The following is a 25,985-nucleotide window of genomic DNA, read 5'->3' as shown; positions in this document are numbered from 1 at the left end:
CATATCATTGACCTGCACAGCTGCAATTCAGCAGAGGGTACCCATTCTACCTCAGAACACTTCAGGTTTCTATCCTCTTCACAGAGGAATTTTGGTTGCCAGGAGCACTCCTATTTGGTTCATCAGGGCTTCCTTTAGTTATCAGAGGTACTTAGGTTTTGTTCATCGGGGCAACAGCATATCCATAGCACATACCCCTCCCATTGGGTAACGAGCAGTTGATCACACGATTGTTACATGGTGGGCTGCTAGGTACACACATTGACTGCATGGTGGCCCTCTCCTCAGAGATAACCCCCATAAGTCAGCCTGAATGCTGAGAAAGAGCAACAGCTGAAAATGGTTTCTCTTGGTCACCTACCAGTATTTGTTTCTCTTACCACACTGATCATGGTAATCATTAACCACAAAAGCCTGCTGAGCAGGTTACATCTCAGATGGGTGCCATTACCAAGCTTTGAGCCAAAAAATTGTTCCAGCTTCTCACACCAGTAAAGAACTATTAACCATGACATTGTTTTATTTTTATTTCTTTACAGTATGTTACTCTCAATACTTAATATTACAAATCTTGGGGTCTGTAAGAAATGATGGGTTCTTAAACATAACTGGCATAAATCCTGTAAGAAAATAAAATAGAGGATATTTTTAAATAAAGGATAAGCTTGGCTTACCAAATACTCTGAAGTGTAACAATACTTACCAAGTATATGAGCTCTTTTTATGGCTTTTGAAATTTCTTTCTGCTTCTTATCACACAAGCCTAAACAAATAAGCTATTTTTAGCCTCCTGGTTTTCAACCATAATTCATTAATAAGTTTAAGGAGGAAGAAGTTTTATTAGTGACAAATCTCTAGCTTTGTCAAAGCCTCCCTACAAAAAGGTACATACACTTACATAAACTGTTAAGATAAGAAGTAATTACTTAAGGGATATTCTCATTTCTTGATAAGACTACTAATTAATATGAACATTTCAGGATGTGTACAACCAGTATCCAATTCCGTATACATATCTGATAAGTGAACTAGACTCTAGAAGGCATCAACATTAGACAGTAAGTGTATTTCACATACCTGTTATATGCCTGCCATAAATGCGGCCAGTGTATGGAGAAACAAACTGGGACAGAAGCTATTAGAAGGCAAAGATAATAGTGTTAGGGGTTGCTTTGTACTTAAAAGAAGCTTTAACTTTTTTGTATTCGGATCTTTTTCTTACAGAACCTTCCACATTAACATTTAAGCTGTACAAAAGTAGAACTAGAATTGAGCATTTGAAGTTACTACAGATTTGAAGTTACTAGTTACATTACTAGACTTATCAGTAAACACACAGTGTTTTAGTTTTTAGATCCTCTAGATATTGGCATTAATCATTCAGTATGAACTTTAGACTTCTGCTCCCAAGCCCTTGAACACTATAGACCAATTACTTGTATATAAATATACATTTTCAAGGCACTCACCTGCACATTCTTGTAGTCCACATTTATTCCACATAAGATACACTTTTTAGGAGGCTCTTTATAGGGATTCTCCATTTCTATAGGCTGTAATTAGACAACAGCTAGAATGTTTTAAATTTGCAAGAAAACAGTCAGCATGCTCTGGATTTCATATGGATCCTCAGGAAAAAGATGCCTTCAAACCAATAGGAGCCCCTCTCCTACAGAGACAGGTTGAGGAAGTTAGGCTTGTTTAACCTATAGATGAGAAGGCTCTAGGGAGACCTCACTGTAGCCTTCCAGCACTTGAAAGAAGCATACAAGCAAGAAGGAGACTGCCTTTTTTATATGATATGATAGAAGTAGGACAAGCAAAGTGACTTAAAACTAAAGCAGAGGAGATTTATATTACATATGATGCAGAAATTATTTACTCAAGAGGGCAGTGAGGCCCTGGCACATGCTGCCTAAAGAGATGATGGATGCCTTATCTCCGTAGGTATTCAGAACTACATTAGATAGGGTCTAAGGCAGCCTGAGGTGGTGGGGAATAACCCTGCCCATAGCAAAGGATTGGATAGGCTGTAAGGTCCCTTCCAACCCAAACTATTCTGTCGTTCAGAGAAAAACAATATTTCTTTTAGGCATGAGCTATTAGAACAGTATGAAATAGTTACACTCATAGTAGCAGACTATGCCTTATACGGGATACTTATTAACACCTAGTAGTTGATTTCAGAAACAATGAGAAGTAGCAATAAACACAATAACCTATACAGGAATATGTCTTTCAATCATAAGAGCAGCAAGCATAGCACAAGACAGTATTTTCGTTTTTATTTTTTGTTCGGCAGGCTCACCTACTGATACTGAAGTTCACTCTTAGTTACTAGGAAGAAGGCATGGTACGTCCCCGAATAAGATTAAGGAACCCTTACCAAGTCAGACTGGGCCGTTGCTTGCTGGTGCTGAAGACGACACGGCCTCTCCCACAGCAAGGCTGCATAGCAAACAGACAACACCGTTAGCGACAGCTCGGTAGGGCACAGCCCAGAACCAGCGCAGACACACGCAAAAAAGGAGCAAAGCACAGCCCACTCACCCGGCACCCATCTGCAGCACGGCCTACAACCCACTGCAGCCAGCACCGCCATATCAGTCTCTTTCCCCTCCCCTCAATACGCAAGTTCCACTGCGCCCGTCAGCCAAGCGGAAGTACGATCCGCTGGCCAATGGGGCTGCGGCCTGCCCTACTTGGGACAGGCGATCGGTCGCGCTGCTGTCGTATGGTGTAGCGAGTTTTGTTATCGGGCTGAAAGCGGCAGTTGGGGCTGCGCGCCTCGTGGCTTTGTTGGATGACATACATGTAGCCTTAGTATTGTCTTGACGTCTCCCGGCTCCCTCCTCATGGCCGAGCCCGCTCTCGTTGTGCGGAGGAGGAGTCGTCGTCTCGGCTCCGCTGGCAAGCGGAGCCGCACGCCCGCGCGGCCCGGGGCCGCTTGCTCGCCGCTGTCTCGCAAGAGACTGAGCTCTGGGGGTGAGGGGGCCCCGGCCGAGCCCCCGGTACGGAGGTGGTGGCTGGGGCGGGGGAAGCGGGCTGAAGTGAGGCTGCGGTGGTGGGGAGCATGTGAGCAGAGGGTTGTTCGGGCTCAGAAGCCTCAGAAAAATCTCCTCCTTGACGCTGTGCTGCATTTCACTCATTTGCAAGCATATATTTCTTTAAGAATGAAATTGTTTCTGTTTTTCGCTAAGAAGGTGAAAAGACAGCTTGATTGCTTGATAAATTGCAGAACAGTTAAGTGAATTGCACTTCGTACTTCAGCTGCCAGTTTTTTTCTAGCTTGCTTCTTTGCAGTGTTAATTCTCTTATTGTTATGCTTCCACAGTGTAACAATGATAGTGAAGAGGATATGTTTGGTGACTACAGCAGCTTTCATGAAAGTGATTCTTTATTAGCTCAAGTTCTTGATGCAGAGCGCCAACACCCCCAGGAAAAAGATGTGGACATGAAAGCAGCTGCGGAGTTTGCACATGGGAATCTTCAGTCAGAAATGGACCAAAACAAGCAAGGTCATTTTCATATTACAGAAGATAGTGGTGTACATAAAGTGGATGAAGATTATGGCTTCCAAATTAATAAAAATGACCCCGGAGATACCAATGAAGACCTCAGTGATTCTGTTTTAGATGAATTGCCTTCATCACAACTTTTGTATTTGGAGAAAATGGGTGAGCTTTCATCTCGTTCCCAGAGATCTGCAGGCACAGAGAAGATGGATAAATGCAAGAGTTCCTCCTTGGACAAAATCGGGAGTCAATCATCTCCTTGTCCTAACTCTGAACACAAAAACAGAAGCACAAAATGTTCCAAAAGCTCTAAGCCTGATTCATGTAAAAGCGTGAGTCTTAAAGATCATCTAAAAAGTGCTATGACTGGAAATGCCAAAGCCCAGACTCCAAAGATCTCAAAGACCAAGCAGCTTAAAGAAGCTGTTTTATCTGAAGAGATTTTTGTTGCTAGGGAAACTCTCGGATCGTCATCTTTTGATATAGGCCCTTTTTATGGATTACCCAGTAAAGTTAAACATCTCCTGAGGCAATTTCGGGGGATTGAAACACTTTATGGTAATAGAACTTATGGGTTCTTCAAACCAAACAATTGTAGTATAAATTAAGTATTTTCTATTTAATCCATTATGGTGTAAAATTACTGATTATGGTTGCCTTACTGTCCATTGCACAAATTAAATATTTAAATTAAAATATTTTCAAGTGTAAAAATAAGATAATGTAATATTACTTGTTGCATCTAAGGGAAAAGCTTAAGTCATGTTGGATCTCCAGAAGATGAAGGATAAAAAAATTAAGGTAATAATAGCTAAGCTGTGTCAGAAGAGAGTTGTTTTTCAGCAGTGTGGAGGAGGAAGATGTGGCTTACAAGAGTACTTTTTTGTGTGAGATCCGAGAAAATGGGGAAGCCTGTAGCACTTGACTGAAGAAAGCTCTTGAATACTGAATTGGTGTGTTTTGTACAGCATAGGCAAAGAGCCTTATGGGGGATGAACATACCCTTAAAAGGATTGGTAATAATTCTTTTTTAATTTTGCAGAATGGCAGCATGATTGCTTAACATTAAAATCTCTCCAGCAGAGGAAGAATTTGATATACTCATTACCAACTAGTGGTGGAAAAACACTTGTTGCTGAAATTTTAATTCTCCAAGAATTACTCTGCAGGCAGAAGGATGTTCTGATGATCCTGCCGTATGTTGCCATTGTCCAAGAAAAGGTCTGGAAAAACTGTTTCTGGTATTGTGCATCTTCTGCAGTATGCCTTGTTATATGGCTGGTTTTAGCAGTAACGTTCAGTAACTGTATTTTTCATGAAAACATTTTGGGAAATGAGGTGCTTTGCTTTTAAGAGCTGCTCTGAGACTCATTTCTTATTCTAACAGAATATTGTGGTTGTCACTTCAGTATGCTGAGTTACAAGAAACGTGGAGATTCTTGAAATGATAGTGTTCTGCAGTGTCACCTGTATTTTTGTTCTTATTTCAGTGTATTTTGCTTCTGGAAGAGTACCATTGTAATAAAAACAAATACTACTCTGACTAAATCAAAATGAAGTTAAAGAACAGTTAAACCACCCTTGACAAAGTTTATGAACGCTTTTGCTTTTTCAGCTGGGGAAAGTAGTCATAGTTAATGTTTTGTTTTCCTTACGCTGTTGATTTAGATGTGGGTAGGTTACATGCGTGGCGAGTAGCTGAGACAGGTCTGACATTCAGAATGAGCATGAGTTTGTTTTCAAACTGACATTAGTTGTTTTTCTTATAGGTTTGGGGTTTATCAAGCTTTGGGATAGAATTAGGTTTCCTGGTTGAAGAATATGCAGGAAGTAAGGGAAGATTTCCACCCATCAAGAGGAGAGTAAAAAAGTCACTTTACATTGCTACCATAGAAAAAGGGCATGCTCTTGTGAATTCATTGATTGAAACAGATAGAATCGATGACCTTGGTCTTGTTGTAGTAGATGAGGTAGGTCACAAGATTTTCCATAAATATCTTTAGTTAATTTTATTGGTTTCGTTTCCAGGGCTTACTGTGTCACGAATAGTATAACTTCATTACTGCATTGATACTTTGGGATGAGAAAACTGATCTGTAACCAATGCACACTGTGATCAGTGTTATTTTTATTAATCAACAGAAGTATTCTTTGTCAGGACAGTAGACTGTGTTAACATACCTACCGTGTTAGTGGTTAATTGTAAATCAACTGTTTCTCAGTTTGGCTCTACAAAGTAACAAAAAATAAGAAGTGATTTTGAGTTGTATAGAATGTGTATAGAATTTGCATGTTGTGTGCCTGAGTGTGGTACCCTGGGATTTGAAGGCTGGTATACTGAAAGGAAAATAAAGTCACATTTCACTGAGAATTACCTGTTACTCTGCTTTTTAGTAGTGTGACTGAGTTATACTGTTAAATGTTAATTGTGGAGTTGGGTTACATGTGTAACATGTAAAATGGGTGTTCAGTTCTTGGAATGCTTCAGGCTGACTTTATTTAAACACAACTTCTCTAAATGTAAAAAGGCTTAATAAATAAGTTAGGATTTTTCTGTAGCACTTGCCTGCTAAAAAAAGAGATTTGTTTAGGTTCCCTAACAAGTGTTTCTTAAAAATAAGTTGAACAAAATATGTTTAGGTTGCTTCATTTCTGTGCCAATTCTGTACTTGCAGGAGATATCATTTCCATTATACTTGTGATCTAATTAAATTGAATGCAAATTTTAGTTGCTTGTACTCTTGGATCTTTTGTCCTGTGGTTCTTAAATACACATTAATTAAGGTAATACTTAAGGAAGAAGCTTAGGAAGTCAACTGGATCTCGAGGTGGAGTGTTGACAAACACTCCACTCAAAATTACTTAGAAATATACAGTTCTCTTTGTGGGAATATTTGTAGCCCAGTAATGATACTTTGTTGTTTTCTCTTCTGGTCTGCAGTTGCATATGATTGGTGAGGGAAGTCGTGGAGCAACGCTGGAAATGACTCTTGCAAAAATACTTTATGCTAGTAGTAAGTCAGTTGCTCAAATATTGTACAATGGTCATCTGTGGAGTGAAGTCTTGGCTTTGCTTTCTAGATTTATATCATCTTGGCTGCTTTTGAAAAATGTGTTGTGTCCATGACCTAACAGTGTTTACTGCTTTGATTGTGTGAGTTATTTTACCCCATAAGGATGGGCTGAGTGTTCTTGAAGCTTTTTTGATACTTCTCTGAGTAATCCTGAGCGTTGTCAAACATCTTCCATTTCTTCGTAGGAGCCCCTTAGCCATTGCAATTAAATGTCTCTATAGAGAAGGATTCCTTTTTTATGTTTACATCTCAGGTAATATTTCTTAGCTATATCCCCCTGAAACCTGCCAATTTGGTGCTTAAATACTAATAATGAATAAGCAGGCTTATGAGTTAAATACTGAGCAAAGTGTTTAAAATGGTGAGCATGGAAATAAGCTCGTTTCAACTTGTGTTTTACAGAAAATACACACATTGTTGGAATGAGTGCAACTTTAAATAATGTTGGAGACCTGCAAAAGTTCCTGCAAGCAGAGTACTATACGAAAAATTTCAGACCGGTATGTACACAAAATATTGTAAAACAGTAAATATTGTTCTGGCTTTAAAATTATAGCTGCCCTGTTCAGATTTTAAACACGGGCTTTGTGTTTGCTTTCACAGTGTTTTAAAAATTAAAGCAATATGCATGCTAAGGCTTGCAGTTGTACTAAAAAAAACTTGTTTCATGATTTGCCACGCAGCGTATTGTGTACATACATACGCTTACATTTCTAAATTAGTGATGAATCATTACTGCTCCCTTGATACATGTGGAATCTGAGCTAGTGGTCTTTGATGGTGAGAACTGTTTATGAACACTGATGTGTATTCTTAGCTAATTAGATGTTTATTTTGTCAGAGCAGATAATTAGATCCAGTATTTTAAAAATGCATGCATTTATGTGAAGCATTATGCTTATTTAAAAAAACAGCCACATATCATTAATGGCTTAATCTTGGTAATTTGACTACTGTTTGTTTGTGGCTTAAATCAATCTAGGTAGAGTTAAAGGAATACATAAAGATAAGAGATACAATTTACGAAGTTGACAGCAAAGCAGACAATGGCTTTACTTTTTCACGTGTCCTTAATTTCAAGGTAAGATCTAAACTCCTTTGAACTATGTTTATAAAACGTTCTTATTCGTTGATTTCTTTACAGTGCTTTCACAGAAGAAATAACATAGTTGACTTGTCATACATATAGCAAAGACAATAGTAGACTTAGGGGAGGAAAACATCCTTTAAAATATCAGATATTTGACTACGTTTTAACATTTTTACTGCTCATGAAGTAGAAGGTAGGGTTTGGTTTTTGTTCAGCGTTCTCCCATGTAAGTAGTAAAGGGCTTGAAAATTCCAGAGAACTAAATGCTGCAAGTCTTTGGATATAGATTTTCTTAGCTGCTTATCACTCAAATAATAGAAGATAGGTTCATCGTTGTAAGCTTATTACTGCCTTATTTGGATTCACTTCAATGTTAAGAGAGGTGGGTGATGGTATGCTGCCACTAGCACAAGTAACATTGCTACTGTGACACTATGGATAAAGATATTAGGGAGGAGAAAGAAGAGCATTTGATTTTTATATAGCTATATTGAGGTGGATCTTTTGGTAAACTGAAGTGCTCAACTGGGAGAAGTTCATGCTACAGATTCTTGTTTTTTATGTCACCTTAATGTAAATGGAGAATACCCTAGTGAAGGCAGAGAACAGGTACTGAGTACTTGCTGACTTTAAGAATTAAATTCTGCATTTAAAAAAATGTTTGTCAATCTGTTGATAGTATTCTAGTAGTCTGGAGAAAGCAGATCCTGACCACATCGTTGCACTGGTTACTGAAGTTATTCCAAAATATTCCTGCCTAATCTTTTGTCCCACTAAAAAGAACTGTGAAAATGTGGCTACAATGGTTTGCAAGTATCTGAACAAGTATGTTTTATTTCCTGATTTTTTTTATTATGTATGGAATTATTGGCTGGAACTTGGGATTTATCTTAACTAGTATGGTAGTGGCTTTCCTGGGTGATGAGGTGTGCTTTGAATACATAGAATTGTGTGAAGCTATTAACTGGATATATTATAGAAAACTGCTCAAGGCTTATTAGTAAACTGTTTTACTAACTTTTTTCAGCAAATTTGATAAATAGATGACAAGTAATTTAAAAAGTATAATAAGAAAGGGAAAGCACTTATCTCCACAAGCTACTTAAAGGCATTTTCTCTATAGCCCTGTATTTGGTCATGTATATCATTAGCTGAATATGTAAGTATCAAATATTCTATACTTACAGGACGTAAACTCTAAACTGGGCTTCATTTGCAAAAGAAATTGAGATTTGTTTGACTTGATAGAAGTCTGATTTGATAAAATAATAGTCTAGCAAAGCTTAAATAGTATGTAGGAAGAAATTACATTTATTAGTCAAATTTCCCTGCCACCAAACCAATTGGAACCAATTTTCATGTCCATAAGCTTTGCTATAAGCTGATATTGACCCTCCCTCTTGTCTTCAGTGCACCTGATACACACCTAATCAATATTTGGTGCCTTCTGTACCCATGCTTCCAAACAACAAAGAAAAATCAGTTGTGGGTGACTTCACTCTCTACTTGTAAATTACTGTTTGAAAGTTATCAGAAACAATTCTTTATCCAAACTCACATATTTAGTTACAGGAATGGATAATGAACAGGAATATAAAAGATATGTTATGTCTGCCTTAAATTTTCTAAGCGATTATTAATTGATCAAAATCTCAAGGAATGTTTTTTTTGTTCTCAAAGAGAGTTCAGAGCTCACAGGGAGAAAGAGAAACAGGACCTCATTAAGAACTTAAAGGATATTGGAAATGGAAGCATCTGTCCTGTTCTGAGGCAAACAATTCCTTTTGGTGTTGCCTATCACCACAGTGGCCTTACAAATGAAGAAAGGAGGAGTATAGAGGAAGCATACTCTAGAGGTGTCCTGTGTCTTCTTGCTTGCACAGCTACATTAGCTGCTGGAGTCAACTTGCCAGCTAGAAGGTTAGTTACCCAAAGATATTACATTGTTTCATTCTTGCATTTTAAATAATAAGCCTTAAACTGGAAATATCGGAGCTCTTAAATATCTTTCAGCTGTTACTTGGAAATTTCAGGAGGAAGTAATTTAACACATTCAGCTCAGGACAGAATTAAAACTCCAAAGTTATCACCTAGGAGAAATGGATCAGTAGCAAGTCTCTCAGAATGCATAATTGAGGAACACTTTCCTGAATGGATGAAGGAATTTTTACTATATTGAGAATTTCTTCAATATTCAGTAATAATAAGCAGGTTATGATGCTTTTTAAATGCTTTCCCAAGAATAATGTTTAAATCCTAAAATAATTATTATATAAGGAGATAATGTTTAAATATGTTTTACCAGAAGAAGATGTTAACATTTGTTACACAGGTATTGATGGTATGGCTTGCCATGGTCTTTAAGACCAAAGATTGTTTGCTAAGAATCCAGTTCTGTTTGTCTATGTTTGAATAACACATCTGAGGGGAGAGAACTTTACTCTCATACAGAGAAGTGTGGTCTGTTTTCAGCATCCCTGGCTTAGGGTCAGTGTTCACAGAATCACAGAATTGTAGTGTTTGGAAGGGACCTACAGAGATCAAGCCCAACACCAAACCAACCACACAATGTCCAACACACAATGTTGCTTGTGTTTGACTAGATACAAAGGCTCTGCAGCAAGTAATTAAAATGGATTACGGTTCAAACTTCAAGCTTAGGTGTTTTGTTGAACGCTTGTTTTGAAACAAGTACACTTCATTTTGCTTAGCTTAGTTGCAAAGCATGAAGCATATCCAGAGAATGTATTTTTAAGATATTGCAGCTATAGTAATTTTAACATGAAGCACAACTTACCAATGTTTTTTTTTTTACAGGGTGATTTTAAGAGCCCCTTATGTTGCTAATGAGTTCCTGAAGAAGAATCAATATGAACAGATGATTGGCAGAGCTGGTCGAGCTGGTATTGACAATGCTGGTGAAAGTATTCTCGTAGTGCAGGAAAAAGACAAACATTTGGTAACTTGTATGAAGCTGTTGGTGGTTTAAATCATTGGATTAAGTTGGTGAGATGAAGAGGACTAGATGAGCTCCTTAGCCTAATCTCTGTAGAATTTCTGCTCTAAGTAATTGTCTTATGTAATACCCAATAATTGCTTTGGTCATATGTGGTTTGCTTTCACGCATTAGCTATAAATGCTAGATGTCTACAGATACTTTGTTTATAAGCAGAATCATGAGTACCAGTACTTCAGGACAGTTTAAAACTATTACGTAAATGCTTTCTCTGTAGCAGTATATTTCTTGGGACTTTTTTTAGGTTCGAGATTTAATTACCAGTCCTTTGGAGAATTGTTACAGCAATCTTCTGCCAGAGTCCACCAAGGGAATGCAGTACCTGTTGCTATCATTGGTTGGACTGAAGGTATTAGTTAAGTGTTATAAGCAGTTTAAGTGTTTGGGGGATGCAATAAACATCGTATTGTTTGATTCTGTGGGAAAACCAGATATTTTCAACAGTTGCACTTAGCAAAGATCAACACAGCGTCCCTACAGATGAGAAGTGCAAAGCTGTGAATATTTTTCTCACTTAAAAAGTAATGACACGACATGACACTTCTCCAGTGTGGACGAGGACAAAGTTATGTCTGTCTTCTCCAGTGTTTTTAATACTTCCATTTGTGATGCTAGAGTCTAACAATAAAAACTGGCAACAGTCAAATTAACAGAATAGGATAGCCAGGATAATAAACGGATGGACGTGCTGTCCCATCAGATCAGTGATCAACTGTCTATTCTATTTGTCATGTAGCTCTCTATAGACAACTTAAATGGTGGTCCTACTGAGCAATTGTTTTGAATAGCGTGCTTTTTTGTGCGATGGAACATTTAGACGTGCTAATCACTTCCAAATCTTACACAGATTGCAGTTACCCAAGAGGAAGTGTACGATTTTATGTGCCATACATTGCTGGGTGTTCAGCAGCAGCTGCTGTCAAAAGAGAAGAGCCTCTCAGAGATCATTAGAGATGAACTAGAAAATCTAATAGAAAAGGGACTCTTAAAAGGAAAAATAATGGAAAAGGATCAAAATTCAAAAAGTACACTAACAATCACTCAGTTGGGTAAAGCTACATATAAAGGTAAGATTAATTTTTTTCTTCGAGAAACCTTTTCATCTCAATCTTAGCTCCATTTGATGTGGTTTTCTCTCTTCTCTTTGAGAAGGCAATTAAAAAAAAGCTTGCACAGTGCTAGTTTAGTTACTAAATAATATGTTGGACTCAAATTAAGAATGAGTAAGCATTATGTGACTGAACATTACGGGAATGAATTTTAACAACATAAATCACAAGGAGAGTCAAACCAGAACTGTATTAAGATTAATGACTTAATTTGATTCAGTGTTTGCAATGAAAATTATTCACAATCTCATTTTTACAAGTAGGCATTGTGAGCAGTGTTATTTTTTAGTCTAGAAGGAGATTAATGGGGAAAGGAAGTATATTACACATGGTCCAAATCTAATGCAAAAAGTATACCAGAAAGTATGATTATTTTATCTCACAGCATGAAGATTTAGGGCAAGGAAAGCAGTTGTATAAAACTGAGAGACAGCTTCAATCTGTAAAACTTATATTTTGTGTGCTTTTGGAACATTTGAATTATCTTCTTTTTAAGAAACTTCTGTATGTGGAAGTCAGTGATTGCAGACTTTTTGCAGTTCCTTTTCACCAATAATTATAGAATACAGCAATTATTTGGGCTACATTTTTCTCTTGGATTAAGATTGTGCTGCCAACAAACTTTTGTAGAAAAACGAAACGGTGACGTCATGTGAGAACCTATTGCACTTAACTGTGTAGCCTTTCCTAAAATTGCCATGCACTGTTTGTTTATTTTAGGGTCTATAGATGTGTCGTACTGCAATCTTCTTTACAAAGAACTCAGGAAAGGCTTGGAAGGGCTGGTTCTTGAGAGCAGTCTTCATCTTCTCTATCTGGCTACTCCATATGATGTGGTTTCCAACTGTAGCCCAGACTGGATGATATACTTGAGGCAGGTGAGATTTGCATTTCAAACCTGGATCAGGGCATATACTAATGCTGCTTAGTGGATTTGAGTGTGTTTATACATACAGAATGTAATTAGTACAATAATGCTTTGATGAAAAGGTAAATATGTTCATGTTTTCAGTCATGGGGCAGAAGTGCTTTTCTTTACCTCAAGAACCTAATTTGTCTTCTGCATCAATATTTCGCCCTCATTGTGAGAAACTGCTGCATGAAATATCTCTTCGTTTTCCAGTACTCAAAACCCTGACTGTAACCTTGATGCTAGCCTTGCCATGAGCAGGATGATTGATCTGGGACAAGAATTACCTATAATCTAATTACCCATGTCCTGCAAGGAAACTGTAGTTAAGTGAGCCATCTTTACCATCTGTTGCTATGTCATTTTGTCCTTAATTTTGGGAGTAAGATCTGCTAGTGAATATTAAGTCTTAATCCTCATTACTTCTGCATCTGAGTCTAATGCTTAGCACCAATCAAAACTGCAATGATCATCACCATGGGCAGTACCTATCTACAAACTACTATGCTTACATAAACCATAAAAACACAGATCTTACTCTAGCATTGCATGCCTTCAGCCTCTGTAAGATCCAAATACTCATCTTCTCTAAAGTGTACTAGACTAGAGGTGACACTAAATTCTGTATCGCTGCCTTTGTTAATGTGTGGTACTCAAGAAATTGACAGGTAAAGAAGCTGCAGGTCTGACTGCAGAGAGGTCAGCCTAGTATTCAAATGTTAGATACAGCTGTTTAAAAGCATGGTTTTACTTTCAGAAACAGGCTTCTGATTTCGGTAACATGCTTCATAAGAAGCACACAACCTTTGTATACATACACCAGAAGGTTAGCAGCTGAACACATCTGTATATGTAGCCTTAAACCAGTGGAGTTAAAGGTGAAAAAGTATCAAAGTTTCTCATTTGTGGAGGAGAAGGGAAAGCAAAATTACCTATTTGCCCGCAGGTGGGATGAGTATTAGACAAATGTGATGCAAACTAGTTTTTAGAGCTAAATATACCACGTATACATTGTCTACAGCTGTTGTGATTTGTAACATTTAACTTCTAATTAGTTGTTATGAAGAAATGATTTTGACTGTAGTCAATCTTCCTTTAGTTCAACCAGCTAAGTTCAGCAGAGCAAAAAGTAGCAGATGTGGTGGGAGTACCTGAGAGCTTTATTACAAAAAAGGCTTCTGGCCAAGCCATCAGAAAGGTAGGCTGGAGGTTTCTTACAGCTAAGACAATGGCGTAGTCTTGTAATTTGCCTGTTTAGAAATGGAGTACTTTCCTGAAAGTATTGAATTATTACTGTTCTTTTACTCATTAACTTTTTTCACCTCGTGTTGGTTTTCATACTGTTTAATGTATTTGGGTCCAACATATACCTGTTTTAGAGATGTGAAGAAACAGGGATGTAAAGGCTTAATCCCTGAAGAGTTAGCAGAAGGTCGTGAACTTCCTATGGGTACTGAGTTCTAACTTGTTTTATTTCTAGAATGTGGACAGTGCTGTTGTAAACAGGCTCTATCTGTCATTTGTCCTGTATGCCCTACTGAAAGAGACCAACATATGGAGCGTCTCAGAGAAATTCAACATGTCCCGAGGTTATGTGCAGAATCTCCTTACATCTGCTGCCTCATTTGCCTCTTGTGTTCTACATTTCTGCGAGGTAGTGTGTTAAATATCTCCTAGTATCTTCTCTTGATTGGTTTTGCAAACCCTGGAGTTTTCTTATGTTAAACTTAATACGTATGTTGCATTTCACCTCTCTGGTGCGTAACTGTACATTGTCTGTCAAGAAAAGCATGCCAGTACAATGATGTATATTTCTTGTATTAACAGTAAGCCTGATGGACAAAAGATGCAAATATACCTGCTGAACATGTCATTGATCAGTGTCATAAAGAGCAATTCATGGAAAATCTTATGAGTTTGCCTTTGTGAGGTGAGGTCTTCTGGTTGTAGAATGTGACTGGGAGAAAGGACCGGCCTTGGCTGGTTCTTTGCTTCTTTCTCCATTGAAATAATGCATTCTTCATTCTTCAGAACTACCCCAGATTTAGCTGAGGAGTGCTAAATGCAACTTTGCAACGAGCTGGAAGAATAGCAAACAAGAGTTTTCCTACTGTCTTTCTTTACTGTCTTTTTACTGTCTTTGACTTTTAATTGTTCTTGTCTCTGCAGGAATTGGAGGAATTTTGGGTTTATAAAGCCCTGCTGACAGAACTTACCAAGCGCTTGACGTACTGTGTTAAGACAGAGCTCATTTCTCTGATGGAGGTAGCAGGGGTTCTAGAGGTAAGTAAACCTATCTTGGACAAAGGCAAACTTCTGTGCTAAATGTTGTTATCACTAAAGTATCTCTGGAAGACCAGGCTAGTTTTTCATTCCAAATTTGGCATCGTGCAGATGTCTCACAGCAGTCCAGGACATCAGGGGATAAAAGGTCTTGACTGCTGGGGAAACGTGAGCTGGAGCCAGTCATGTTCTCCTGCTGGTTGCTGCTGCAGCAACAGTGAATGAAAACACTGTATTTACGTACTAATTAAGAGCTCTATGCTCAATTGTGAAGCAGAGCCCAGATCAAGTTTATTTTGAGGTTACATTACAAGATTATCACAGAAATATGGGAGGTTATACTGGGAACATAAGCTTCTAGTATCACTAATGCTGGTGCATGTATTTTAAATAAGAAATGTAACTAGTTTCTGATCTGAGGACTCCCATTCGAGTAGGAAGATATTATGGGACCTGAATGCAGGATTGTGAGTCATTACTTGGACCTCCTTTCAAAAGGATCTGTCTTTGCTATCCAGCATACTGTAGAAATCAGCTTGTCAGCAGATTTGGTGGCAGTGAGTTTTCATGCTGAGAAGTGACAATTGTGAAGACTTGCAGCTTGATGCATTTTTTATGAAATTGCCTGAATTTGATACAAAGGGAAAAGAAAGGTCTTCATTCCATGGCTTGAAGTCTGTAAAGGCAAGAATAGTCTGAACAGCACGATTCTGCTGAAGTTGCATTGTACAAATTGCTCTTGAAATGTATTACTCTCCATTAAGGTGCTTCTGCACTGGAATTAAAACTGTACTGACAGCTGGTACTTTAAGCAGATACTCCATCTTGAACAGGTATGATTTACATAGGTTTGTGTGTAGGAAACTGATAAAATCAATATTTGGGTTACTGTAGTGAATGAGAAAATGCCCTTAGAATTTTCTGAGTTGCCAAGAGCAAACTATAATCTTCCCATCACTTATTAGCAAGGACAGGCTCTGAGCCATTGGTCATGCTGTGCGTACAACTGCACAACAGCACAGAAAATATTTGCTGGCAATTAATGGATACTTTTTGTGAAATCTGTGACACTTCACTAAATACCCATGTATCATCTGTAAGCTTTTTAGTTGGATGCTTAAGAATATATATGCCGTCAAATAGTATTTTCTAGTCCTTGGTGTCTTAACAATAGGTGAAAAAATGTGATTGACCAAATATATGATGGCAGTGTACCACTTCTCCATCCAATAGGATTTATTGCTCAGGCTATTAGAGCCTTGGGATTACCAAATGCTCTTAAAACTAGCCTAGAAATGCATTTTGACTTAAACTTTGTATACAAGTTCTATCACTGTCAGTTTTGCAAAAGAAATTACTCCCAAAAGACTCTGTATATAGTAAATACAGCTTGGCTGCAGTGCATCCTTATACCAGAACAGGACCAAGCCAAGTAAAGAGAAGCAGATCACACGTACCCCCATGCTGGTTTTAGCTGTCAAATTCCAGAGAATCTCTCCTGTCCTTGTGAGCTAACAGCCATGACTTGGTGTAAAACTAGAAGATACAATTGACTAAAGCAAAAAAATAAAAAATAAAAAATAAATAAAAAAATTGATAAGCTTTTAACAGGAAAGTACAGTCTTTTCTGGAGTTCTGTGGAAGCTCACAAGGTGGTATTAAAAGTTGCAGAAAAATAGGGGCAATGCTTTTCAGACACAGTGAGCTCTCGTTTCATTTAAATCTTCTAAAGAAGGCAAGGCAGTGATTCATGTCACTGACAGCAAATGCAGAAAACATGACAAAAAATGAGGCTGGCAGAAACAGTACTGTGATGGCACAGGGGAAGTAAGGATGCCTGGTTTACTTAGAACTGTGTAAGGTTTTTCAGGTGTAACTCAGTACTTCTGGGGTGCTAGCGCCAGTTCTAACGAGGCTTGCTGTTCTTGGCAAGGTGAATCAAAGGGAAACTGGATCAATATTAAATATATATATATAAATGTTTGAGGTGGGTGCAGAGATTAGGACTGAGGATTCTTTTTGCCTCTTATAATAACCTGACACAATTTTTGGCTTACAGGCACGAGCTAAGCAACTTTATAATGCAGGGTTCAAAACTTTAGTGCACTTAGCTAATGCAAATCCAGAAACTCTGGTGAAGATGATCGAGCATTTGTCACGACGTCAAGCCAAACAAATGGTTTTGTCTGCAAAGGTAAGCAAGTATGTTAAAGGAAACTACTAGAGGAATGTGAAGTTTCAAAAGTGAATATTTGAATAACATGAAAAGAAAGTGGAAGATTCTGTTTAGAAATAAAAGCATTTGTGGATATTTGCAATGGCAATAGTGATCTGTATCAATCTAGTGAATTCATTTTCTTAACCATGTTATTTATCTTGGGTGGTTACAAGAGGAGTGAATGCAGCCACTACTGCCCTTCATGCACTTGAATGACTGGCAAATAGAAACTACTTAAACCAATTTTGTTTCTATATGGGGGTAGGAAAGAGTTCTCTTCATCGGAGAAGCAAAGACCAGAAATGTTTCGGTAGCTGATCTGGAACAGTAAACAGTACAAGGTCTTGGTAGCAGTATATAAGAAGATATTAGTCCTTAGAGCGCTGCAGTCCTGTGAGCAACAGCATTGCTTTGTATCTGGTCTTGAAAAATGAAACAAACTTGGAAAGGAACACTGATGTTTAATCCTAACAGTATAGCAAATGATTGTCTTAATTTCCTAATTATTTGATTGCTGTTACAGATGCTGCTGACTGAAAAAGCTGAAGCTTTACAGGAAGAAGTAGATGAACTCTTAAAGGTGCCTACGGATATCCCATAAACCTACTGACCAACTAGGTCATTAAAAAAAGTAATAATGAATTGAAATATTTGGGCATGTCTTAGGTTTTAACTTCATCCTATGTACACATGCTGTAAAAAATAATAAATACTTATTATCTTTTGTGTACATCATATTTGTGTGAATTTTGAATTCAAAGTATTTCTTGGAAGCTTTTATTTATTTGAAAATTTTGATAATGAACCTCTTCCATGGTAGACTGGAACCAAAAGATGTGCTATTAAATGGTTCCCATTTTTATACATAGCTCTAGGAATGCTTTGACGGCTGGACTTAAGTGGTGATGTCTATTTATGTGTGTCAAACTATGGCTCATAGTTGACTTAAAAAGCACAGTAGAAAGTGATGCTGTAGCATCGTAAACATCCTTTAGGACACCCATGTGTGAGTGAACAACTTTACAACTTCTGCTGATGGGAGTTCTGTCCTCTGGGGAAAGCTAATGGAATGAGAAGTAGAGTTGTAGCTTTAATGCACAAATACCAGAGTTGCATAAGGAATTGTACATACTGCCTCTTTTAAGTATTGTTTTTAACACTAAATGTTAAAATGTTAAAACTGGTGTTTTGAACACTAAATGACTATTCTGTCTCTCTTAATGCCTGGGGAGAGAATTGTTGAGGGTGATTCTGTAAAAGCCTTTCAAATAGGGTATAAATTTTCTTTAAAGGTTTTTGAATTTTAAAGGCTATATCAGAAGCCATATCAACTTCTGAGACTACAAACGTAAATGATAGTTGTTGTAGTAAGGATTTTGAAAGCCATAAAGAAGAGAGCAGCTCTAGCAAGAAGAAGGTAGGCTTCGTAAAAGTAGCTTTAAAAATGACTTAGACATTTAGTCACGACACAGTGAGCTCCTTTTTCAAACTGCTGTGTAAAACGTGATAATGTTAAAGCACTTCACATGAAGAGTGATCAAATCCCAGTAGGGTTTGCAGTAAAGAACTGTCTCTGCTGCAAAAGGTTGTGGTGAATAAATGATGAGTAGTATTTTGCTGCTGATTTGCTTGTTTCATTAGAGAAACCTTGAGTAAACAAGTAAATAATCTGTTAGCCTTCTTTTGGTGGAAAAATGCCTCTAAAAAGGTTAATTCTCCTACTTTCTATTGGCTTTGGGATTTTAATAAATGGAATTGAATACTTGGAGTATTAAACCAGGCCAGGAACTTAAACCGTAAATTATTTCCAACGCCTAACCGGATGCTCTAAAGGCTTATTGGTTTGCTCAACTGTTACTCTAACTTGAAATGGTCTTACTTGGAACTTCATACTCTGAGGGATTTTGGAAACAAGCATAAAAACACGTAAATGTTTCTGAATTAATCCTCTACAAATAACGCAATAAATCCTTACAGCAGGTAGCTAACCTGCTGGCCAAGAGCAATACTTGCAACCCTCTCTCTCACCACATGTGTGGTTCTGCATGTGGCTTGCAGAAAGCTGCGTCCAGAAGGGGCTGGCGGGAGGCTTGCAGCCAGGTTCGCTGCTGTGGTCTCTGCATTCTGGAAAGGTGCTGCAGCGTGAGCTGGCCCTGTGTAGGCAGTTCTCGCTTCATCCTGCGATTCAAAGCTTCATTCATCACTTTCACAGGCCTGGCATGGGGTGCAGGTTGCAATGAAAACAAAGCATGTGAAGGTTTGTTTCAATTTGTAGATAATTCATCTGGCTTCTGAATTCAAAGACCTGTGGTGTAAAATGCGAGGAGACATGAGGATGATGCAGGAGGCCTTTGGGAAACACAGCCTGTGGTTTTAATTATTTAGGAGGCCTCATTTTCAGTATGTAATCTACTTTTGCAACTGAGTTTTGTTTCAATGAGGTAATGGGGTTTCTTATGTAGAAACAAAGAAGTTAATCTGACACTGCCAGTTTTGTTCATCTGCATAAATGTTGCGATGCCACAAGAGCTGTTTGCCCTTTGCACAGGGTATTCTTCCCTTCTGCATTCCCTTTGCACACATAAATAGAAGTCAGCTGGTTCTCACTCAGGAAGAACTGGGGTGCTGCTGTTGGTGATAGCTCAGTGCTTCCGTGGTTGGGCTGCAGAAATGCCTAGAAAGTGCTGTTATTGTTACAAACTCCTGCTGTGCACCTTCCCAGGGCACCACTGGCTTGGGAGCAGCGGAAGTGGTGGCTGGGGGACAGGGCTAGTGTGGAGCTTTAGCAGTAAGGAAGGGTTTTTAAGCATGTCCTGGCCCTCACGCCCTTACTCTGTAGCTTCCAGTACAGCACTCTGCTTGTACTTCTGTGAGTGACAAATGTTTCTGTATCCATCTCCCTTCACGTGCAGGATTTTAAAATGTGCTTAATGCAATGCGGAAAATGCCCCCAGTAAGTGATGCTAATTGCTGTGTAATACCTGTTGTGTAACTTTGCAGCTGCAAGTGGCTGTGGGCTCCCTAAAGGTCAGCGAGCCCTGGACCCATCGTACCCACCATCTGCTCTCTGTGGATTGCATCCCAAATGTAGTGTGGACCATTGGATCCACGTCCCAGTCGCAGGCCTGGGTGGCTGCTGCAACACCCATGGGGTGGATGCAGGACTTACTGCAACTCACCCTGCAAAGGATAGACACGTACCATACACCAAAATGGGAAGCATCCTGGAGATCATGATGCCAAGAGGAGTGTCGCTGATGCTTCCGCTCCAGCAGAGCCGTGGGTGTGTTTACAAACGGCAGTGCTGATGCGATCTGGTTGGTCTTGCTCTGGCGGAGAGTGACTTCATATCGGGAAAACCGGGAGCGGGCAGCTGTGGGGCGGTGCTGGGGCTGCCCGCCCTCCAGGGGTGGTGCAGGGGCGGCAGCGTGGCCCAGAGGAGGAGGAAGGTGAGAAGGAGGAGGAAGGATGCTGGAGCTGTTGTTGCTGCTGCTGGCTGTGCCGCCGAGGCAGGCGGCAGAGCTGCAGCTGGGGCTGCGTGAACCCATCGGGGCGGTAAGCCCAGCCTTCCTCTCTCTCACACTGGACGCCAGCTTGGCCCGTGACCCGCGCTTTGTCGCCCTGCTCAGGTGAGCCCTGCAGCCACCCCACTCCTGGGGGAACGGGTGAGAGGATGCCAGGTGATGGTGTGTGATGCTGGCCGGCAGTGATGCTGCTGGCTGGGACAGAAGCGGGCTGAGCCTTCATGCGGCTTTGTGGACGCTTGGTGGGGCTCTGGGTGCTGTGAGCCCCAGTAAATGCCAGGGAGGTTCTGTTGTGCGTGAAGGTGAATCAGGAGCTGATAAAATCAAAGCCTTTTTGTGCCCTGTGAGCAAATCCCAGGGCAGCTCAGGGCTGCCAGGCGATGGGCCCCTGGTCTGTTCCTTCACCTCTATTTCTTCGTTCTTTTCTCCTTTCGATTCAACTTTTTGTTTGTTTGTTTGTCTTAAAACCATTTAATTTCTTTCCTTTTCACCCACCCGATCCCAAGTTCTAGCCCTGCCCCACTGCTCCAAAGCAAAGCTGGAAGGCAGTTCCAGCTTTATCTGAAGGCGGACAGCTCTGGCTGCCACGATGACACCAGGAAGTGCTTGGTGGCCTTGTATCTGCTGAGTGTCCCCACAGGGTGAGATAGGGTTGCTGCCATCCGAGATAGCACTGGAACTTCATGCCCTGCACAACATCTGCTTTACTTTGAACACTCATTCCACATGCATTCTGGTTTCGGTACAAAATCCATCCATTTGGTGGTTGTCCGTGGAAATAGGGAGAAATGGTGCACAGCCAGCTTGAAGCCCACACTTTGATGAGATGGGTGGCTCAGGTCCTGTGCTGCAAGGTGTCCCTCTGAATGCTGCTGATGTTTTGCCTCCATGTAGGAGATGACCCTGCAATTTAATTTACCTTCCACAGACACCCAAAGCTGCGCGCTCTGGCCAGTGGGCTCTCCCCAGGCTTCCTGAGGTTTGGCGGCACCAGTACAGATTTCCTGATCTTCAATCCCAACAAAGATTCGACTTGGGAAGAGAAAGTCCTGTCAGAACTTCAGGCCAAGGGAGGTAAGAGGGATAGGACCCCATGCTGCACAGAAACTGATGTCTAGTGCTCAGCCCCACGCACACCTCTCCCATTTCCTGGTGGTGGGTATGACCTTTTGCATGTTGTCCTGATGTGGTGACGACAGCTTGGTGTCTCCCATCCTTCTTCTGCCCTACAGATGTGTGCAGAACATGGCCCAGCTTTGCTGTGGTTCCAGAGCTGCTGCTCACCCAGTGGCCCCTCCAGGAGAAACTGCTCCTTGCTGAACATTCCTGGAAAAAGCACAAAAACACCACCATTACAAGTAGGTTTTTGATGGGTTTTCCTTGCAGGGTTTACAACCAATGGGTCACAGCGCTCCACCCCGTGGTGCCCAGCTCCACGCTGAGGCCTCAGGGTGAAGCTGTCCTCTGCCCCCTGCAGGGAACACGCTGGACATCCTGCACACGTTTGCCAGCTGCTCAGGCTTCCGCCTGGTGTTTGGGCTGAACGCACTGCTGCGCAGGGCCGGCCTGCGGTGGGACAGCTCCAACGCCAGGCAGCTGCTGGGCTACTGTGCACAGCGTGGCTACAACATCTCCTGGGAACTGGGCAACGGTAAGAACTCACACTTTGGCTGGGGATGAGCCCTGTGCACACGGTGGTGCTGATGGGCATCTCCTCCCCAGAGCCCAACAGCTTCAGGAAAAAATCGGGCATCTACATCGATGGCTTCCAGTTGGGACAGGATTTCATCCACCTGCGACAGCTCCTGAGCCAGCACCCCCTGTACCAACATGCTGAGCTGTATGGCCCAGACGTGGGGCAGCCTCGCAAGCGCACCCAGCACCTGCTCAGAAGGTAGGCAGGGTGCCCGGGGCCTGCATGACACTGATGGAAGGGTAGTAACGATGTGCTCCAGGGCGGGTGCTGCAGCATGTCACCAGTATCTGCTCTAACCCTTGTTTGACTGCAGCTTCCTGAAATCCGGAGGAAAGGCGATTGACTCTGTCACCTGGCACCAGTGAGTACCCTCAGCTGCTATCGCTGCTCTGCTTGTTGGCTGTTATATTTTTTTTATGAAATGTCAATTCACATGTGCTAGTGGAAAGGAGGAGGTGAAACACCTCTGTTGGCAGGTCCCCGATGCCTCTGTATAGTGCTTTCCTCTCAACAGCAGAGTATTCGAGGAAAACTCAAAATCTGTGCCAGGAGTTGCAGTGTAGACACAGCAGCAGGGAATGCAGTGCACGCAAGGTCGCTTTGATTGCTAAACACGTTTTACCAATGAAAAGAGAAGTGATGTGCAGAGAAGTGAGAGCACAGCAGCTTGGCTTCTCTAAACAGCACGCAGAGCTGCACCCTATCTCTCCCTCTCGCACGGAGAGCTTCGCAGCCTTTTGGCGTATGCTGCACTTTGGTGGGAACCAAGAGCAACTTTGGTCCACCTGCAGGACCTCTCTACCCACACCTGGGGCTTGCACCGAGTTCCCCAGCCACAGAAAGATGTGTGACTGTGAAGAGATGTGGCACAGCATGGGGCAAACCAGATGGATGCGGAGTGGTTGCAAGGACAAGCAGTGGCTCTGTTCCTTAGAACAAATGCTCAGCAGCTTCTCAGCTGGTGCAGGGACACTTCGATTGACCTTGCATGACAGCAGGCACCAGTGTTGGTATTTTTCCTTCATTTCAGCCGTTGTTTTTTTTTCCATTATCAGCTACTATGTGAATGGTCGAAGTGCAACAAGGGAGGATTTCCTGAGCCCTGACGTGCTGGACTCCTTTGCCACAGCCGTGCGTGATGTCCTGGAGGTGCCTGCTCCTCTTCAAACCTCCCTCCCCCATTAGGCTTTGCACAGAGACTGGTCTGCTGTGCAACAATTAATAAGCATCCTCAAAGCTCAGCTGCTTCTGACAGCGCAAAAAACCTTAATTTTAGCAAAAGTATTAAGAAGTGCACAGGGCATAGGCGGTTGCAGTAACTTCAGTGGACAAAACCTGACCTGTCTCCTATTTCCCTTCCCTCTCCACACAGATTGTGGAAGCAACAGTGCCCGGCAAGAAAGTATGGCTGGGTGAGACCAGCTCAGCATATGGTGGGGGGGCCCCCCAGCTCTCCAACACCTATGTGGCCGGCTTCATGTGAGTGGCAGCGGGAGCCTGGGAGCTGCTCTAACGCTGAGCCCCGGTGTGACCTGCGGCTGGTTCCTGGCAGGTGGCTGGACAAGCTGGGGCTGGCAGCCCGGCGTGGCATCGACGTGGTGATGAGGCAGGTCTTCTTCGGTGCTGGCAGCTATCACCTGGTGGATGCCAGCTTTGAGCCCTTGCCGGTGCGTACATGACCTGTCGGGAAACACCACGTCACCGGCCTGCCAAAAACACTGGGCATTTCTCCCTGATGTTGTGCCCGTAGGTTTGGCATGGGGTTTTCCTGCATGAAGGGCAGTGTGTCCCCTATGGGTTCCCTGCCAGCCCCACAGTGCCCTGCAGAAGGGGCATAGCATTGCCAAAATCCAGGTGACGTGAAAAGCTATGGGGAAAAAAAGTGGATTTGCCAGAAAAAAATGAGTGCTAGGTGGAGATGAATGCCGTCCCCCCAGGACTACTGGCTGTCGCTGCTGTACAAGAGGCTGGTGGGCACCCGGGTACTGGAGGTCAGCGTGGAGCGAGCGGATGTGCGGCGCCTGCGGGTCTACCTGCACTGCACCAACCCCCAGCAGTAAGCAGCAATTGCCCACATGATGGCAACACCACGGCCGTGAAGCTGCCCGGGGGCGGTGGCAAAGAGGTAGTGTGTGGGTGCCTATTGTTTCTACTGAACTCATTGTCTCTCTCATGCAGCCCCAAATACCGGGAAGGAGATGTGACGCTGTTTGCCTTGAACCTCTACAATGTGACCCAGAACTTGCAGCTGCCTAAGCAGTTGTGGAGTAAGAGCGTGGATCAGTACCTGCTGCTGCCCCACGGCAAGGGCAGCATCCTGTCCAGGTGAGCTCACACCTCTTCCTCTTGGAGCTAGGACTGAGCAGCATGTAGGCAGCCTCAGAAACCTTGCTTATTCTGGGGCTGTTTGTCGTGCTGCTCCGGGTGCCCTTGCTCAGACCCAGAGCCAGAGATGATGCTGGCAAGCAGGCCTGCAGCATCCCATCATGCCTCGGCAGGGAGGTGCAGCTGAACGGCCGCCTACTGCGGATGGTGGACGATGAGACGCTCCCTGCACTGCATGAGATGGCCCTTGCCCCTGGCAGCACACTTGGCCTGCCAGCCTTCTCCTACGGTTTCTACGTGATCAGGAACGCTAAGGCTATTGCTTGCATTTGAGCACGCAGGGTAATAGGGCTCGCCACGCGGTGCCACTTGTTTTTGCCAGGTAGGGAGATTGTGGTCACAGGCTGGAGAAAGCCAGGTCACCATAAAGGCTTTGGCATCCTGAGAGCAACCCTTGAGGGGCACGCATCCTTCCTGCTAGGAAAACAGCCTGTTTGGGCAGAAATTTGTCTCATGGCAGCTTTTCGCATCTGTGTAAGGTGAGTTCCCACCAGTGCAGTTGGTTCTCTTGGAATTACGTAACTCACACCACCATCAGTGCCTTACAATGTTCAGAGCACAGCAGGGGGAAAACTAACATGCACCGTACTTCCCTTCTTTGAGCTTTAAAAAGATGCTATCGGCTCAGTGGGGTTTCAAGGCAGAGGATTGGCTTGTGGTTCACATGAAGGCTTTAGAGCACCAAGCAAGTGGACATTCTTTGGAACTGTGATCAAACAGGCACAATAAAATTTATATTTAAATGCAGAGTGTGAAAGGAGTGTTTGCCCACGCAGTATATGTGCTTTGTGTGAAGGTTTAGACACCAGGAGGTGATACATATCCAAAACACAAACAAGAAAGGCTACGTTTGTTCATACTGTCCTAGTTCAAAAAGAGAAGTACACAGGGCATAAAATGAGTGGAAAAATCTCATGTTGTCAATATAAAGTTGTTGGTGTCTTGTTGTTATTACTATGTAAGCTAAAATTTAGACATAAAAGCTGAAGGTTGCCTGGTGGCTTCTCTTTAAACCTTTCTAACATTTCTTTCAATGCTTGTGACTTTGATATGGGACTTTTTTTTTTTTTTTTAAATAAAGTGATTTATATTAGCTTTTGGCAATTTTCCTAGAAATCCTGCCCAGCTGAGGGTGGTTATTGCCTGCTGGCATCAGCACTGGCTC

General features: G+C 41.7%; 3 protein-coding genes across 15 annotated transcripts; 2 read left to right on the top strand and 1 right to left on the bottom strand.

Moving 5' to 3' along the window:
• Positions 484-2,711, bottom strand: MRPS18C (mitochondrial ribosomal protein S18C). 2 transcript variants are annotated; one of them, XM_021397249.1, is made up of 6 exons: positions 2,551-2,711; positions 2,387-2,448; positions 1,470-1,553; positions 1,078-1,135; positions 704-763; positions 493-620 (listed from the first exon to the last, which is right to left on the bottom strand). In XM_021397249.1, exons 1-6 carry the CDS (start codon positions 2,600-2,602, stop codon positions 550-552), a joined length of 387 nt encoding a protein of 128 aa, XP_021252924.1. In that variant the 5' UTR covers positions 2,603-2,711; the 3' UTR covers positions 493-549. The 2 variants fall into 2 exon arrangements, with proteins under 2 accessions (XP_021252925.1, XP_021252924.1); XM_021397250.1 differs by lacking the exon at positions 704-763 and having other exon boundaries at positions 484-620.
• Positions 2,708-17,950, top strand: HELQ (helicase, POLQ-like). 9 transcript variants are annotated; one of them, XM_021397221.1, is made up of 18 exons: positions 2,708-3,011; positions 3,335-3,635; positions 4,558-4,736; positions 5,285-5,485; positions 6,457-6,529; positions 6,992-7,089; positions 7,572-7,670; positions 8,359-8,504; positions 9,360-9,599; positions 10,497-10,638; positions 10,940-11,044; positions 11,543-11,762; positions 12,525-12,682; positions 13,814-13,912; positions 14,195-14,368; positions 14,884-14,997; positions 17,057-17,191; positions 17,739-17,950. In XM_021397221.1, the coding sequence occupies exons 1-18, from the start codon at positions 2,856-2,858 to the stop codon at positions 17,814-17,816; spliced, it is 2,718 nt and encodes a 905-aa protein (XP_021252896.1). In that variant the 5' UTR covers positions 2,708-2,855; the 3' UTR covers positions 17,817-17,950. The 9 variants fall into 9 exon arrangements, 5 of the variants coding, with proteins under 5 accessions (XP_021252896.1, XP_021252893.1, XP_021252897.1 ...); XM_021397218.1 differs by having other exon boundaries at positions 3,335-4,073; XR_002438866.1 differs by lacking the exon at positions 17,739-17,950 and adding an exon at positions 14,542-14,644 and having other exon boundaries at positions 2,809-3,011; positions 3,335-4,073; positions 17,057-17,071.
• HPSE (heparanase) lies at positions 20,553-25,567 on the top strand. Of its 4 annotated transcripts, none has more exons than XM_021397225.1 (12): positions 20,553-20,844; positions 21,668-21,813; positions 21,972-22,097; positions 22,217-22,390; positions 22,462-22,633; positions 22,749-22,796; positions 23,491-23,584; positions 23,808-23,914; positions 23,988-24,102; positions 24,373-24,491; positions 24,614-24,760; positions 24,934-25,567. In XM_021397225.1, exons 1-12 carry the CDS (start codon positions 20,684-20,686, stop codon positions 25,091-25,093), a joined length of 1,569 nt encoding a protein of 522 aa, XP_021252900.1. In that variant the 5' UTR covers positions 20,553-20,683; the 3' UTR covers positions 25,094-25,567. The 4 variants fall into 4 exon arrangements, with proteins under 4 accessions (XP_021252900.1, XP_021252899.1, XP_021252902.1 ...); XM_021397224.1 differs by having other exon boundaries at positions 24,874-25,567; XM_021397227.1 differs by lacking the exons at positions 23,808-23,914; positions 23,988-24,102.

Source organism: Numida meleagris, chromosome 4 (genome assembly GCF_002078875.1).
Source record: "Numida meleagris isolate 19003 breed g44 Domestic line chromosome 4, NumMel1.0, whole genome shotgun sequence".
Lineage (NCBI taxonomy): Eukaryota > Metazoa > Chordata > Aves > Galliformes > Numididae > Numida > Numida meleagris.
This window is presented reverse-complemented; position numbering and strand designations above follow the sequence as displayed.